At 52.0% G+C, this 16,127-nt stretch overlaps 1 protein-coding gene across 8 annotated transcripts in view; it reads left to right on the forward strand.

Annotated features, from left to right (window-relative positions):
- Window positions 1-16,127, forward strand: part of RALGDS (ral guanine nucleotide dissociation stimulator) — a 135,081-nt gene that overhangs the window by 100,974 nt on the left and 17,980 nt on the right. For all 8 annotated transcript variants that reach the window (XM_077305885.1, XM_077305883.1, XM_077305884.1 and 5 more), the window contains exons 2-9: window positions 5,863-5,973; window positions 9,727-9,920; window positions 11,064-11,138; window positions 12,354-12,547; window positions 13,547-13,668; window positions 13,795-14,010; window positions 14,821-14,924; window positions 15,152-15,236. In XM_077305885.1, coding sequence (XP_077162000.1) covers window positions 5,863-5,973; window positions 9,727-9,920; window positions 11,064-11,138; window positions 12,354-12,547; window positions 13,547-13,668; window positions 13,795-14,010; window positions 14,821-14,924; window positions 15,152-15,236 — 1,101 coding nt within the window. The remainder of the gene's footprint in view (window positions 1-5,862; window positions 5,974-9,726; window positions 9,921-11,063; window positions 11,139-12,353; window positions 12,548-13,546; window positions 13,669-13,794; window positions 14,011-14,820; window positions 14,925-15,151; window positions 15,237-16,127) is intronic.

Consider the following 16,127-nt stretch of genomic DNA (forward strand, 5'->3'; position numbering starts at 1 on the left):
AAGCAGAGTTGGCTCTGGGCGGCACTGGGGTGGGAGACCAGCAGAGGACACAGAGGTTGCTACGTAGAGGCAGCCAATAAATAGCCAACCTCCTGCGTGGTGTCGTGGTTCAGAGCAGTGGCCTCTACTCAGGAGAACCAGGTTTGATTCCTCCCTCCTCCACATGTACCCAGCTAGACAACCAAGTTCACTTTGAGCTGTTATCTCAGAGCAGTTCTGTTAGAGCTCTTTCAGCCCCACTGAACTCACAAGGTGTCAGTTGTGGGGAGAAGAAGTGAAAGGGGTTTGTAAGCCACTTTAGGTTTCCTTCAGGTAGTGAAAAGAGGGGTATAACTCCCCCCCTCCAGCTCCTCCTCTTCTCCTCTGAACACCTCTTGTCTCGGGACAAGCACTTTTCACTGCCCCACCAGAGGTAGCTGGTTGGGCACCAGATTAGATGGGCCCAATGCAGCACAAATCTTCTTGGCTCAGATGTTTAAGCCACTTCATCAGTGGGGAGAGACCTCCTTTGTGAATCAAAGATAAATGTGATTTTTATTATTTTAAATTGTTTTAACTGTTGTTTTATCACTATCGTAAGCTGTGATGAGCCTCCAGGGAATGGCAGCATATAAATTTGAAAATAAATAAATAGAATCATGGAATCATAGAATCACAGAGTTGGAAGGGGCCATACAGGCCATCTAGTCCAACCCCCACCCGACAGTGGGCCTATTGCCTCCTTTACTTTACGTTTGCTCCTCACATAACTGAAAAATCTTTTCTTGTTACAATGGGCTTCCCTGGCTAATCTTAGCTCACTCTCAGCTTTGGCCTTTCTGATGATTGATCTACAGTGCCTAGTAACCTGTAGGTACTCTTCTTTAGAGCTCTGTCCTTCCCTCCATTTCCTGAACATTTCCCTTTTCTTTCTTAGTTCCTCTTGAAGTTCTCTGTTCATCCAAATAGGCTTCTTAGAGCTCCTACAGTGTTTTCGTCTTTCTGGGATAGTCATTGATTGAGCATGCAATAGCTCTTGTTTGAGTAGCGCCCACCCTTCACATGCTCCCTTCCCTTCCAGCATTCTCGTCCATGGTATGACCCTCATCATGTCTCTGAGTTTATTAATGTTTGCCCTACGAAAATCCAACATCCGCGTCTGGCTACAAGCTTCCTTGGCTCCCCATCTCAAAAGGAATTCTATGAGGACATGGTCACTGCCCCCTAGGGTCCCCACCTCCTTCACCTCATCCACCAACTCTTGCCTGTTGGTCAGTATTAAGTCCAGTATGGCTGAACCTCTTGTGGGTTCATCTACCATTTGATAAATGAAATTGTCAGCCAGGCAGGTCAGAAAGTTGCATGACTGAGGATGCTTCGCAGAGTTTGTTTCCCAGCACACATCTGGGAAATTGAAGTCACCCATGATGAAAAGGTCCTGACGCTTGGATATTTTCTCAAGCTGCTCACAAAGTGCAGCATCCACATCCTCTCGTTGGTCAGGCGGTCGGTAGCAGACACCAACCACCACACTGTTTGTTTTCCCCTCACTTATTTTCACCCAGATGCTTTCCACTGTAGATATGCTCTCCTTCGCTAGAATTTCCTGACAGGTAAGCCCTTTCCTCACACACAGTGCCACTCCTCCACCTCTTCGATCTATTCTGTTTTTTCTGTTCATATCCATCCACCATCACATTCCAGTCATGAGAATCATTCCACCAGGCCAACTTCTTGCGATCTGCTGTAAGGCAAACCCTGAGGTGTGTCGACTCTGGGCCAAGCCGCCCTGCTGGAAAGGGGCTCGATCCAACCAACTTATCCGGAGTCAAGGACAGTCGCCTATAACTTTGCATTCAGCAGTCTCGAGATTTGAATCCACCAGGATTCAATTGCCTCAGGAAGGCAATCAGCTTGGCAGTGACGTAGCTACCCAGGGAGATACATCAGGGGTTGGTGCCGGGTTGGTTTGCATTCAGGCAGGGAGACCGGAGGCCTCGAGCAACACCAAGAACAACGAGAGTTTATACTCCAAAGCTCTTGTCGGCCCCAAAGGTGCTTCTGGGCTCCGGTTATTCCTTCTTGTTGGCACATGGGATGCCACGAAGGGGCTCTCCGACTACTCCGCCCTGGTTATCGGCTTCCACATTCCACCCCAGACAATGAGAGCACAAGGGCTCTAAGACAACCCTGTATGCAGCTTTTGTTGATTTGAAATTGGCTTTTGACTCTTTGTCAAGGGAATTACTATGGGAGAAATTAGTTAAGACTAACATAGATAAGCGTCTGCTATTTTTGATACGTGCTATGTATGAAAATACTTACATCAGAATTAAGTGTAATGCCCATGGTCATCTGACTAACTCTATTAAAGGACTTAGGGGAGTTAAGCAGGGTTGTGTTTTATCACCCTACTGTTTAACATCTTTATAAATGACTAGATATTAAGCCCGCTGTGGGCAAAATACAGCGGGCCCTAGCATGATGGATGGGTGGAGGGATGGGGTGAAGGAAGGAGGAAAAGGAGAAAGAGAGACAGAAAGACAGAAAGAAAGGGAGGAAGATAGAGACAGAAGAAGAGGGAGAGAAACAGGTAGCCAGAAAGAGGCAGATGGAGGAGAGGGAAGAAGGGAGAAAGGGAAAAACAAAAGGAATGCTGGGAGGAAGGGAAGGAGAAAGGGAATGCTGGGAGGAAGGGAGGAACAGAGTAAGGTAGGTGGCCTTGGGACCTTCTGCTGGGGCCAGGGGCAGGCTTGGCTGCCCCAGGGCCCGGCAGAAGGCTCCGGACGGGGGCGGCGGGCTTTGAGGCCTACTGCCGGGCCCAGGAGCAGGCTCGGCTGCCCCAGGGCCCGGCAGAAGGCTCGGGACGGGGGCGGCGGGCTTTGAGGCCTACTGCCGGGCCCAGGAGCAGGCTAGGCTGCCCCAGGGCGCGGCAGAAGGCTCGGGACGGGGGCGGCGGGCTTTGCGGCCTACTGCTGGGCCTAGGAGCAGGCTCGGCTGCCCCAGGGCCCGGCAGAAGGCTCGGGACATCGGGAGTGGGCTTTGTGGCCTTCTGGCGGGCCCAAGGGCAGGCGAGCCTGCCCCAGGGCCCGGCAGAAGGCTCCCTGGGCGATGGGAAGCCGGCCGGAGGACTTACCGCTGGGGAAGGCTTCTTCCTCTGAGCGGCAACTCCCCGGCCGGCCCAGGCGAGGCTGGGCCAACCAGCCAATGGGGAGCCGCGCTTTGCGCGGCTCCCCATTGGCTGCTTGGCCCTTGAGTGACACTCGAGGGCCCAATCAGGAGCCGCTTCGCGGCTCCTGATTGGGCCCTTCGAGTTTTTATCCCAGACAGGGCCCGCCCTAACTCCTCCCCACTTGCCCTTACTCCTTTATTCCTCCCGCTCCTCCGGAGCGGGGGGAGGGTTAAAGACTAGATTTAAAGCCCATTTTATCTTTAAATAAAATGGACGCCAGAGGTTCCCTCCCCCGGGGCTGAGTTCCAAAGGCTTCTGCGCACCCAGGGCCAGCGTGGGTTGCAGAAGCAGGCATCCTCGTCCCCGGGGTGTAGTGCGGAAGTTTTCCGGCGGGCCGGGCTTCTGGTCATCTTGCAGCCTACCTGTATTCTGCGGTGGAGGCTCGATAGCTTCAGCGAGGCGCGGGGACACTGGGTCGGCGGCTGCTCAGAGACATGCAGACGGCGCCTTTGCTGCGGCTCGCAGCGTGCCGGGGTAGAAAGGGCCGGTCTCCGAGGGGGTAAGGTCTTGTCTGAATGTATGTGGGTGGGTGGCGGGGCTAAGGGTGGTGTGGGGGGGTAGGGTTTAGGGGGGAAGCACGGGGGAGTCGGCGAAGGGGGAGATGTTGGGGAATAGTGAGGGAAGGGAGGGGGGTATCACCGGCGAGCGGCGTTGAAAGCGGGCGGTGGCCGAGCTTCTTCCTCGTTCGGCAGCAGGGTCCTGGAGGTTGGCGGCGGGTAGGTGGGAGGCGGAAGGCGTCCTGGGACCGTGGCATCGCTGGCCGGCTCCCCGTCGAAGTGTTGAGGGCGTGCAGCTGGAAAGGAGCAGGGCTGCCGCGTCTTCGACACCTTTGACGCGGCGTCCCTGCTCCTTTCCCCGCATCGAATCATTGTGTATGGCGCGCCTCCCCATTGCCTCCTTGGTCCAGGATTGACACTCGGAGGGCCGAATCAGGAGCCGCTTTGCGGCTCCTGATTTGCCCCTCCGAGTTTTTACCCTGGACAGAGCCCGCCCTAACTCCTCCCAACTTGCGCTTACTCTTTTATTTATAACCGCGGAGCGGTTTACAAATATGGTTGAACATTTTCAGAATAGTGAATTACATCCCCCCAGATTAGCTAACAAACATATCTCGCTACTGCTCTATGCAGATGACGCTGTCCTGTTATCAAGAACGCCAACTGGAATGAGAAGGGCCTTGGTTCTACTGGGTACCTACTGCCGATTGAACCAGCTAGAGGTTAATCATTCAAAAACAAAGATTATGGTTTTTGGTAACAAACCTAAAACATATACATGGCATCTCAATTCATCACCCATAGAACAGGTCAGATTTTACAAATATCCGGGAGTACTATTCCAATCAAATGGCCGTAGAAACTCCCATATATATCATATATTTCCTCAAAAGCCCAGAGAAGCTCAGGTGCCATTCAGAAATTCTTCTGGCACAAAGGTGGGCATAATGTTCCCGCAGCCCTCAAGCTGTTCAAGGCAAAGCCTCTAGCACAGATGATGTATGGGGCCCCAATGTGTAGAAATGCCAATATTTCCAGCCTAGAAAAGACCCAGGCTAAATTTTTAAGATCCCTGCTCCATGTACCAACCAGCATTTCCAACGCTTCAATCCGGGTGGAAACAGGAATGTATTCTGTCCAGACTAGAATATGGATATGTACATCCATGTACAGGTTAAAATTGCTTTTTTCCACAAAGGGTTTGCTTTACCTAATGATGTCTGAATCATTGGTTGTGCCGTGGATATCCACTCTTGAGAAAAAAACTTTGCTCATATGGTCTATCCAAACAGTTAATACTGTCTCTGGGTTTCAACCGAGCAAAGGAAATGATAAAACAAAGAATCCTAGATATCCTTCGCCAACAGGATTTCAATCAAGTAAAAAATCCACTTTTTCCAATGCCTCCATTTAATAATTTGAGGCCATTACCTTATTTATCTGATCTTGTTTTCCCAGAACATAGGAGATCATTTACTCTCTTACGATATAACATGCTCCCATCCGCTTTTAGGGAAGGCTTATTCAAAAAAAATACCCATCTGTGATTGTTTATGCATCTGCCAGGATGGGAGCATTGAGACATCTGAACATGTATTACTCCAATGTAGGCTATACGATCAATTCAGGGGAGAACTTATACCTTCCCTACAGAATAAGCCCAACTCAGAGGCAACCACAGACATGTTGTCAGACAAAAGCACAGAAATAACTTCTGTTGTGGCCAGATTTGCTTGGAGAGCAATCAAAACAAGGAAGAGCTGGTTGGATTCGGAGCAACTTAGGTAGAGAGAGTCTCAATTGCTTGAGATAATGCTTGTGAGTTTTAAAACCAGAATGATTCTTATAGCTGGAATGTTTTTATCTTTTTTTATAATATTTGAGTTATCCATGATTCTTTTATCTTGTTAATGCCAGATGTTTTTATGTACCTTGTAATGTGACTCCTGGTCTAGTGCCGTAATAATAAAGACTTGACTTGACTTGAGAGCACAAGGGCTTCCTCCTCTTCGGTGACTCTGGGAAATCAGTGGCTGGGGCAAAGATGGCAAATGTTGATGTCCCGAATCGATTGGAGTTTGCCGTTCATTTGTGGCTAAGAGAAAGGTTCATATTTATTTATTCCCCCCTCCTTTTCTCTTGTGTCCTTTCCAGAGCTCCACCCAGGAGATCGGAGAAGAGATAGAAGATGGCGTCATCTATAGCATTTCTCTCAAGAAGGTCCAGCTCCATCACACTGCCAACAAGGGCCAGCGATGGCTGGGGGTGAGTGCTAAAGTTGCTTTAGGATGCTCTGGGCTGATCCTGCATTGAGCAGGGGGTGGGACTAGATGGCCTCTATGGCCCCTTCCAACTCTAGGATTCTATGATTCTAACGCGTCAGGCCGTCAAAATCCTCGCTTCAGTCCCAGACCAGCTGGGTGTTTTCAGGTGAACAGCTCTTGGTGGGCACGGGGCAAGGTGCCAGTGGTTACTGTGGCATCCCGGGCACCACGTTGGGGACCCCTGCTCTGTAGTCCTAAGAGCTACACACTTTCTCTCCCCCTCCCATCCCCCAAACATGAGATTTTCAGTCTGCTGAGTTTGGGGGCAGAATGCCTTTAGGCCCAAGGACCTTTACTCTTCGCCTTCTTGAGTGTTTGGCCTCTCCCTGGCCACAGAATGGAAGTTTTGGGTTTCCAAGACACCCGGAGTGAACATCTGAGCAGAATGCACCACAGGCCCCGTTTCAAGCTGGGAGGGAAGGCGGAGAGAGGCACCCAAAGCGCCACTGGCATTATTTCAGTCGCCTTTACAGACACCGTGTCAAGTAGGCCGGGTAAGGCTTGGGGTGACCTGTTTGTGGTCCCTGGGAAAATCTGGGCTAGAGGCCAGATTCCAGCAGGTGGTTTCTGGTTTCCACAGAACCATTTCATAACCACTTCCGTACGCTGGCTCGGCTCAGGTCATCTGATTCAGGTGTGCCTCTCTGAATTTATTGTACTCCTTTTATACCCCACCTTCCTCCCCATCAGGCACTGCCATCTGGTGTATCCTCACAACAACCCTCTGAGGTAGATTAGGAAGAAGAAGCTTTTTTCTAGCCTAAGGAGTCTTAAAATGGGTCACGATCATTGCCCCTTCCTGCCCCCATGACATCCTACGAGGGAGGTAGGGCTGAGAGAGCTCTGAGAGAACTGTGATTGACCCAAGGTCACCCAGCTGGCCTCATATGACTCAGAATGGCTTACAATCAGTTTCCCTTCCTCTCCCCACAACAGGCACTCTCTGAGGTAAGAGGGGCTGAGAGAGCTCTGGGAGAACTGGGTCTGGCCCAAAGTCACTCAGCTGGCTGCATCTAGTAGAGGAGTAGGGAATCCAACCCAGTTCTCCAAATCAGAGGCTGCCACTCTTAGCAACTACGTGACGCTGGTGTTAAGAGAGCATGAGGAGCCCAAAGTCGCCCAAACACTTCCATGGCCGAATGGGAAGTCCAGCCTGGGTGTCCAGAGTCTAGTCTGCCCCCTAACCCTATTCTGGGTGGCCCTTGTCAGAAGCCTTTCCTTCCGGGGAGTGAGGGGGTGTGGAGGGTTCCTGGTCCAGCCAGCCAGCCTCCCCCCCGCCCCGCCCAGCCCCCCCCCCCCCCGCAAGAGCACTTTCCTTTCCGTGTTGCTTGGCTGTTGCCCAGCCGCAGCTGACGCACCAATCCCCCCCCCCCCCCGCCCCCAAATAACTTGCTGGGCAGGGGAGGCTGGAACGCAGCAAAGGAATTTTTCTATTATTGTTACTCTTTATTTTCCGGCTGGAGTGCGGAGAAGACGGGGGGGGGGGCTGGTGCATCAGGGAGCTCTTCAAGGGGGTGGGTCTCTTGCCCTCCATTCTTTTGTTCTCCACCCCACCCCCCAGTGTCCTGCACCGATCAGGGTTTTGTTGCTGTTGCTGTTCAACACACAATAAAAGAGCTGTGGCATTGTTATATAGAGAAAAGATGTGGAGAGAAGCGTTGTGAGAGCAGACGCAGGAAGCTTGTGGAGAGCCAGCATGATGTCGTGGTTGAGAGCAGCAGCCTCTAATGTATAGAGCTGGGTGTTAATCCCCACTCCTCGCCCACGTGCAGCCAGCTGGGTGACCTTGGGCCAGTCACAGTTCTCTCAGAGCTCTCTTGGCCCCACCTACCTCACAGGGCATCTTTTGTGGGGTGGGGAAAGGTGGGGAGGGGAAAGGTGGGAAAGGGATTTTCCCAAAAGGGAAAATCATAAGCCCTTTTGGGACACAGGAGGCCTGCTGGATGACCTTGAGCCAGTGACAATTCTCTCAGAACTCTCTCAGCCTCACCTACCTCACAGGGTGTCTGTTGTGGGGACAGGAAAGGAAGGCGTTGTGAGCTGCTTTGAGACATATGCAGCCAGCTGCGTGACCATGGTCCATTTCAGTTCTCTCAAAGATCTCTCAGCCTCACCTACCTTGCAGGGCGTCTTGAGTGGAGAGGAATGGAAGGTGATTATGAGCTACTTGGACACACATACAGCTGGGTGACCCTGGGATGTTTTACAGTTCTCTCAGAGCTCTCAGCCTCACCTATCTTGCAGGGCTTCTGTTGTAGGGTGAAGAAGTGAAGGCAATCATAAGCCACTTTGCGACTCCTTCAGGTAGAGAAAAGTGGGGTATGAAACCAGAGGCTTCTTCTTGAGGTTGGTCTTGTCTCCTCTGACTGGGGTCTGCTCTCCAGGGTCTCAGGCACAGTCCTTTCTCTTCACCCGATCAGGGCTGCCAGCCTCGGTTGACTTTTCCTGTCCCAGTGCCTGTGGCACAGATGGGAGGAAGAAATCAAAGGTCTGCAACGAGAACAGCCAAGTCCCTTGCCTGTATAAACTCTGCCGATTGGCTCCATCTTGTGTGTGTGTTGTTTTGGAGGGGGCCAGGAGATGTTCAGACCGGTGGAACTCCCGCTCTCTCCCTTAGTCAGCCGTTGTCCAGCTGCTGAGAAGCTGGATCCATGAATCCACGATGCTGCCTTCTGCGGAGCCAGACCCTCGAGTCCATCAGAGTCAGACGGTCAACTACTCACTAGAGTCCCAAGCAGGGGTCTTTCCCATCACCTACGGCCTCGTCCTTTTAACTGAGGCAGCCAGGGATTGAACCAGGACCTTCTGCATGCCAAGGAGATGGCCTGCCACTGACCCACAGCCCCTCCTCAATTAAGCCCCTCACGTATTACCAGGGCTGATTCTGCACTTACTTTGTTTTCTCCATTGTGGATCCTGCTGAATTCAGGTTGATTTGAACTTGGTTTCTAATCCCCCCCCCCCATTGAAATAGAAAGTGTGCTGCACTTGATTGGGGAAGTTCAGAATGGGGAGGGAAGCCAAGTGCAGCAGGAGCCTCTCTCTTAACAGGGGGAGGGGGGCAGAGGATTGGAGAGAGCAGAGGACAGGGGAATAAATCCAAGAGGCAAATCTCTGCCAAGAGAAGTTAGGGCTTCTGCAGCGCAGTCACTTTAAGGGAACCCTCGCAACCGGGAACCAGGAAGTCTTTGAACTGATGCCCTGGCCAATCAAGGAAGACTGTTTAGCTATGAGGCAAGGAAAAGGAAGTTAATTCGCTAAAAGCAGAGATCTGCATCTTTACTCATGGCAATTTTTGAAATATCAAGGCTTATATCCACTTCTGGATATTGTGGGGGAAATGTAAGGTCACTCTGGATCAATCATGCATGTTGCAGAGGGAAAATGTAAAGCGCCCAAAATCAAAATGGAAATCGAATTCAGTGTAGACTTCAGGGATTTAGTTGATCTGGGAGTTGGTAAAAGGCCCCAAACACACTACACCCTGCTCGATTTCACAGCCTCCTGGGCCAGAAATTTGTGCACCTAAATCCTTGCAAAAGCGTCTGATGAGCAGAAGCTAAATTTCATTAAACGCAGTATGCAGAATCTGCCTTATGTGGTTGCTGAGTTTTTCTGTGGATCGTCCTGGATTCCAGTTTCTGCAAGCCCATGTACATGCTGCTGTGCCTCCCGCCTTTCTTTCTCCTGCCAGTACGAGAATGAGTCGGCCTTGAACCTCTATGAGACCTGTAAGGTGCGGACAATAAAGGCCGGCACCCTGGAGAAGCTCGTGGAGTACCTGGTCTCCGCCTTCAAAGGCAACGACTCCACGTACGTCACCATCTTCCTGTGCACATACCGGGCCTTTGCGACCACTAAGCAGGTGCTGGATCTTCTCCTGAACAGGTTGGTGATCCTTGGTTCTCTCTTTTTCCCTCCCCCGAGGCTCAGCTTTTCTGTGCCCTGAATACTGCAGTAGGGATAAGGCCTGCTGTCTTGCAGACGGGGGTGGTCTGGCACGGGGGCGGGAGGGGTGACTCCCTCCACTGGTGTGCTAGGAGAAAAGCCAGAAGTATCTGGCTAGAAGGGAGGTTGCTTATCACACCTCTGCATGAGTCCCTGCTCTGGACTGGTCTCTTGATTGGATCAGTAGCAATACAGAATATCAGTGGGTCAGTCACAGTGCAATTCATGCATGCTTGAAAGTACACTTTTTAGGGTGCAAGAGTAATATATAACCAGATTTTAATTTGGGAGGGAGGATGTCAGGTCTCTGTAGTTTCAGAAATACTCAGCAAGAGTTGCAGATGACCCTCAACATTCCAGAGGGCCTGTAAGACAGGATTGTTCTGCCAGGCCTTTGGTTGAGGCCGGGAAATTAACTCCAGGAAAATGGTGGCCTCATGCTTGAGAAAACCCAGCCACAAAACATCAACCCCCCCCCCACCATTGAAATTAACCCCCCATAAGGTTTTAGGAAGTGTTTCTTAATAATAACCAGCTTGGTGTAGTGGTTAGGAGCAGTGGCTTCTAATCTCGTGAGTGGGGTTTGATTCTCCACTTCTCCTCCACATGCAGCCAGCTGGGTGACCTTGGGCTCATCACAGTCTTGGTAGAGCTGTTCTCACAGAACAGTTCTGTCAAAGCTTTCTCAGTCCCACCTACCTCAAGGGTAAGGAAGGCGAATGTAAGCCGCTTTGAGACTCCTTTGGGTAGTAAAAATTGGTTATAAAAACCAGCTCATCTTATTCTATTTAAATTAACTTTATATTGTTTATTTTTTGTTGTTACCCGCCCTGAGCCAGTTGGGAAGGATAGGCTACAAAAATAAAGTTGTTGCTGTTAGAATTGTGGAGATCTGAGTCCAAATGGCAGCTCTCTGTTGACCTTGGGCCCGTGGCCCTTCCTCTCAGCCTAAGCCTGGCTCACAAGGTCATATGGAAGATGAAGTAGGAGAGCTCCCAGACCCTTTGGACAAAGAGCAAGATAGAGACGGCGTCTTCAGAGCCATGCACAAAGCTAAACTCCCTTTCTTGTTCTACCCCATAGGTATGGGAAGCTCCACCTCCAGGCTAACGGAGACCACCCCAGGCATGCTGTGGATGAGAGGCTGGAGCTGAAAAAGTAAGTGTCTGACTCCTGAATTCTCCTTTGGACCTTTCCTTAAGCTTTAAGCAGCTTAATCTGTTTGCCATCGAGGATCCCAGAGGTTAGATAGGCTCATTGGAGGATAGCCTCATAGACAATGGGTTTTTAGGGTTTCTCTAGATCGCTTCTCGTCTTGAGAGCCAGCTTGGTGTCATGGTGAAGAGCGGCAGCCTCTGATCCGGAGAGCTGGGTTTGATTCCCTACTCCTCCACAGGCAGCCAGCTGGGTGACTTTGGGCAACCCCCAGTTCTCTCTGAGCTCTCCCAGCCTCACCTCTCTCATGTGGTGTCTGTTGTGGGGAGAGGAAGAGAAGGTGACTGTAACCACTTTGAGACTCCTTTGGGTACAAAGAACCAGCTCTTTTTGGGCTGCTGCAGATCATTGGCCTTTTCTGCCCTCTTGTGTCCCTGCTTGGCTTCTTAGTTTTCTTTTCCGCACATGTTTTGCTCCCCCCTGTGGTCACTGTGACATTACACCATTGTAGCTCTAACTTATTTTCCACCGGGAAACGTTTACACCAGTGGTCCCAAACCTTTTTATCCCTGGGGACCGGTCAACGCTTGACAATTTTACTGAGGCCAGGGGGTGGGGGGAGTCTTTTGCCAAGGGACGTTGCCGCCGCCTGAGCCCCTGCTCCACTTGCTTTCCCGGTGGTGTCCCTGACAACCCACTGCCCACTGTGGGCGCTGTTAGCAGCAGCTGCACAGTGCCACACCGAGAGGGAGCCCCAGCCATGGTGGTGAGCCGGCGGCATAGTGGCAGGGCAGCCCCCAAGACAGCAGCCGGGGAGGAGGACGAGGAGGAGCGGCGGCTCGGTACCGACTGATCTACGGACCGGTACTGGTCTCCAGCTCGGGGGTTGGGGACAGCTGGTTTACACAATGCTCCTTCCCTGTATAGTGAAAAGTCCACAGTGTAGTCTCACCTGTTCCAGTTCTTATGTGCAGTTAGTTCTGTATAGTTTTTATTCTGTTTTTAATTGTTCACTACAATAAATAATTGCCATTTTTACATTACTTTATTGTACAGCTCAACTTCTGAGCTCCTTCCCTCCAGATCCCAGTTGTGCCTCTCAAATATAAGGTGCGACTGAGATGGATGATTGGGTGTTCCAGAAGGGTGTGGCGCTGCCCTGCGTACCCTGGCTAGGTTGCTCGTGGCACCAACCCAACCCTCTCTCCTTCTCCTCAGCACCATCTCTTCCATCCTGGGGGCTTGGCTGGACCAGTACTCGGAAGACTTCCGCAAGCCGCCAGACTACACTTGCCTCAAGCAGCTCATCATCTACGTTCGTCACAACATTCCCGGGTCGGACCTGGAGCGGCGAGCACGCATCCTCTTCGCCCAGTTCCAGCAGCAGGGGCACACGGAGCCAGAGGCGGAAGGTCAGCTGCACTGGGGGGGGAATCTGCCCCCTAGTGGCTCAGACTGACAGCATTCTTTGAAAGGGGATCTCTGCATGGTCCCGCCCCCCCCCCATCCATGTTCATAAGGCCATCTGCAGACGGCTGATTCTGGAGCAGCCCTTCTCGACCTTTTTTCAGCCACGGCCCTTTTAGGAGCTCTTCTTGGATCCCAGGGCTCACCACAGCACGGAGAAAGCAACATCAGGGCTCTCTCGGCCTCAGAAGAAGAAGGAGAGTTGGTTCTTAGATGCCGCTTTCCTCTACCCGAAGGAGGCTCAAAGCGGCTTACAGTCGCCTTCCCTTCCTCTCCCCACAACAGACACCCTGTGAGGTGGGTGAGGCTGAGAGAGCCATGATATCACTGCCCTGTCAGAACAGTTTTATCAGTGCTGTGGCGAGCCCAAGGTCACCCAGCTGGCTGCATGTGGGGGAGCGCAGAATCGAACCTGGCATGCCAGATTAGAAGTCCGCACTCCTAACTGCTACACCAAACTGGCTCTCACTCACCTGATCGAGCAGTGATATCAGGGCAGTCTCACCCACCTCACAGGGTGTCTGTTGTGGGGAGAAGTCAGGGAAGGCGACTGTAAGCCGCTTTGAGCCTCCTTCAGGTAGAGAAAAGCGGCATATAGGAACCAACTCTTCTTCTTCTTCAGAAATCTCAGGGCTCTCTCAGCCTCACCTCCCTCACAGGGAGTCTGTTGTGGGGAGAGGAAAGGGAAGGCGACTGTAAGCCACTTTGAGACTCCTTTGGGTAGAGAAAAGTGGCATATAAGAACCAACTCTTCTTCTTCAATAATCTCAGACTTCTCTCAGCCCCACCTCCCTCCCAGGGGGAATGCTGTGGGAGAGGAAGGGAAGGCGAATGTAAGCCGCTTTGAGGCTCCTTTGGGTAGTATAAAGCGGGGTACAAGCACCCAGCTCTTCTTCTTGTGTCCCTCACTCTGTTCTTTGCTGCCCTTCCTGCCTTCCTTCCAGCTGTGGAGCACCCCAGCTGCCCTCTGCGGTTAGAGGAAGAGAACGGGCTGGCTGAAGGCAAGCCGGACTTCCTCTCCTTCTCTCCAGAGATGGTGGCTGAACAGTTCACACTAATGGATGCCGTGAGTAGCGGGCTCTCTGGGGCCCTGCCGGCCCTTGCCCGTCCCTTTTGCTGGGGGTGGGGGCAGGGGAAGTGCCTGGCTGCCGGCTGCCCTGAGTGACGCCTCGCTGGGGTGCCTGTGTTCCAGGAGCTCTTTAAGAAGGTGATGCCTTACCACTGCCTGGGCTGCATCTGGTCCCAGCGGGACAAGAAAGGCAAAGAGCACCTGGCGCCAACCATCCGGGCCACCGTCTCGCAATTCAACAGCGTCACCAATTGCGTCATTGCCACCTGCCTTGGGGACCGGACGCTGAAGCCGCAGCAGAGGGCCAAGCTGGTGGAGCGATGGATCGAAGTGGCTCGGGTACGCTGGGCAGCCTGCTAGGGGGGCGGCCTGGCTGTGCAGTCTTGAAGGCTTTAGGCCCCCGCCAGCTTTCTCACCTGACCTTGGCAGCAAAAACAGTTTATTGAGAGAGCAATGCAAAGCTCATGCTTATTCTTGCTGAAATGATCTGATAGGCCATACACTGATCAATATAACCCCAGAAACCCCACCCCGAACTGACCACAGGGGGGTCTCCTCCTCCTGTTCCCAGGAAAAGCACAACTGGTCTCATGCCCGGGGGCACGTGATCTCATTCGTACTCAAGGCCAGACTCAGCAATAACGTCCTCCTAAAAGAAAAGCGGCAATTAGACCACACAAACGAATAAGCAACGCAAATAATAAAGCCGGGTACAAGCGGCTGCCTGGCCCAGTCCCCGCTGGCAAATGACAGACGCAGAGTGACAAGGGACAGTGGCAGCCGGCACCAGCAGGATCGTGGCCAGAGGTTGTCAGCAAGGCAGCAGGGACTTCCCTTAACTCGCAGAGGGGTGGTTTGTTGGGCTTGGCTACTTAAACACAAGAGGGGAACTTTCCACAGAGACTGCTCCCCCCCCCCCCCGACATCCCTTTTGCCGTCTTTGTTGAAGCCTAAACGGGAGCTGCAGTGCCCCCCCTCCCCCAACCTGCTGAAGTGTGTTGTTCTTACGGCAACATTTGGGTGCCTCGGACATCGGCGGTTGGAGATCTCGCTCCGAACTGGCTCAAGGACTCCAGCCGGGGTTGGGGGGCGTTGTCATCTCCTCTTGACCGCTGTGTTACCTCTTGCCCCCTTCTTGTTTATGCCCAGGAGTGCCGGATCCTGAAGAATTTCTCCTCCCTCCGCGCCATTCTTTCGGCCCTGCAGTGCAACGCAGTTCACAGACTCAAGAGGACGTGGGATGAGGTCTCGAGGTGAGTTTGGGAACTGCCCATGCAGATCTCCCCTTCAGACCCTCTTCGCATTGGGAGGGGGTGCCCCCTCAGCCCTGCCCTCCTCCCACCGCCTACAGTCTTGGGAGTTGAATCCTGGCCCCCCCTTCCCAAGGCAGCATGAATTTTGCAGCCCTTGAAATAAGGCTTCAGGTGTCTTTCACGGCTGGAGAAACTGAATTGTACACCGGTTCTTCCATGCTGAACAGGGAGAGCTTCCGCACTTTTCTCGAATTGTCAGAGATCTTCTCGGATGAGAATAACCACTCGTTGAGCCGGGAACTCCTCATCAAGGTAGGAGGGGCCTCAGCTCTTGGTCTCCCAAGAAAAACTAAGCAAAACCACCAAAGAGGGGGAACAAAATTTGACCCAGAATATTCCAATTTTGTCAAGAGGGTCAAGCTACAACAACTAAAATAAAATAACAAATTAAATATTTCATAGAATAGAACCATCTTGTTGTTATTATCATTTTATTTGTGTAGCCCTTCCCGGCTAGCTCAGGGCAGGTAACAACAGGCATGCACATGCAATAAAGTTACATTTATAACAGTTGATAACAATTTAACTTTCCAGATTAACGAAATGATTTTCTTAACTTATCCAGCCTTTCTCAACTTTTTTACGGTTGAAAAACAGCTCCAAAGTTCTTCAGGCTTTGAGAAACCCCAGGAGTTGAGCAGGACAGGATTGGGAAGCAGAGCTGTGGACCCCTCCCCTGCCCACCCCCTCCAGGCCCACCAGTGGCCATTGGGGGAGGGGAGAGGTCAACAGGAGCAAATATAATCATATCACTTGATAAGTGTTTAACAATTTTGAAAATATATATTGAAAATTAGCTAGATCCCACCCATTCGGGAAACCCTTCCAGGACTGTCAAGAAACCCCAGGACTTCACGAAACCCTGGTTGAGACAGCCTGTCTTAGACCACGTCTGCCAGCATCTTGTGAAGGGGGGGGGGGGAGCTTCATTTCTGCTGGACTGACTGTTAGTTTGAGGGTGGTGTGTTTCGAGGCACTTTCTCTGTCTTAATTCCTTGGCCTCCGCAGTCGGCCTGGCGGAAGAGCTCTGCTTTGCAGGCCCTCCAGAACCGTTGCGGGGTCCTGGCTGTGGTCAGGCCAGGCTTATGTCTTTGGGGATGGGGATGCTGAGCAAAGGTTGGTCACTGGATCTTCGTCCTCTTT

The sequence above is a fragment of the Paroedura picta genome, chromosome 12 (genome assembly GCF_049243985.1).
Source record: "Paroedura picta isolate Pp20150507F chromosome 12, Ppicta_v3.0, whole genome shotgun sequence".
NCBI lineage: Eukaryota > Metazoa > Chordata > Lepidosauria > Squamata > Gekkonidae > Paroedura > Paroedura picta.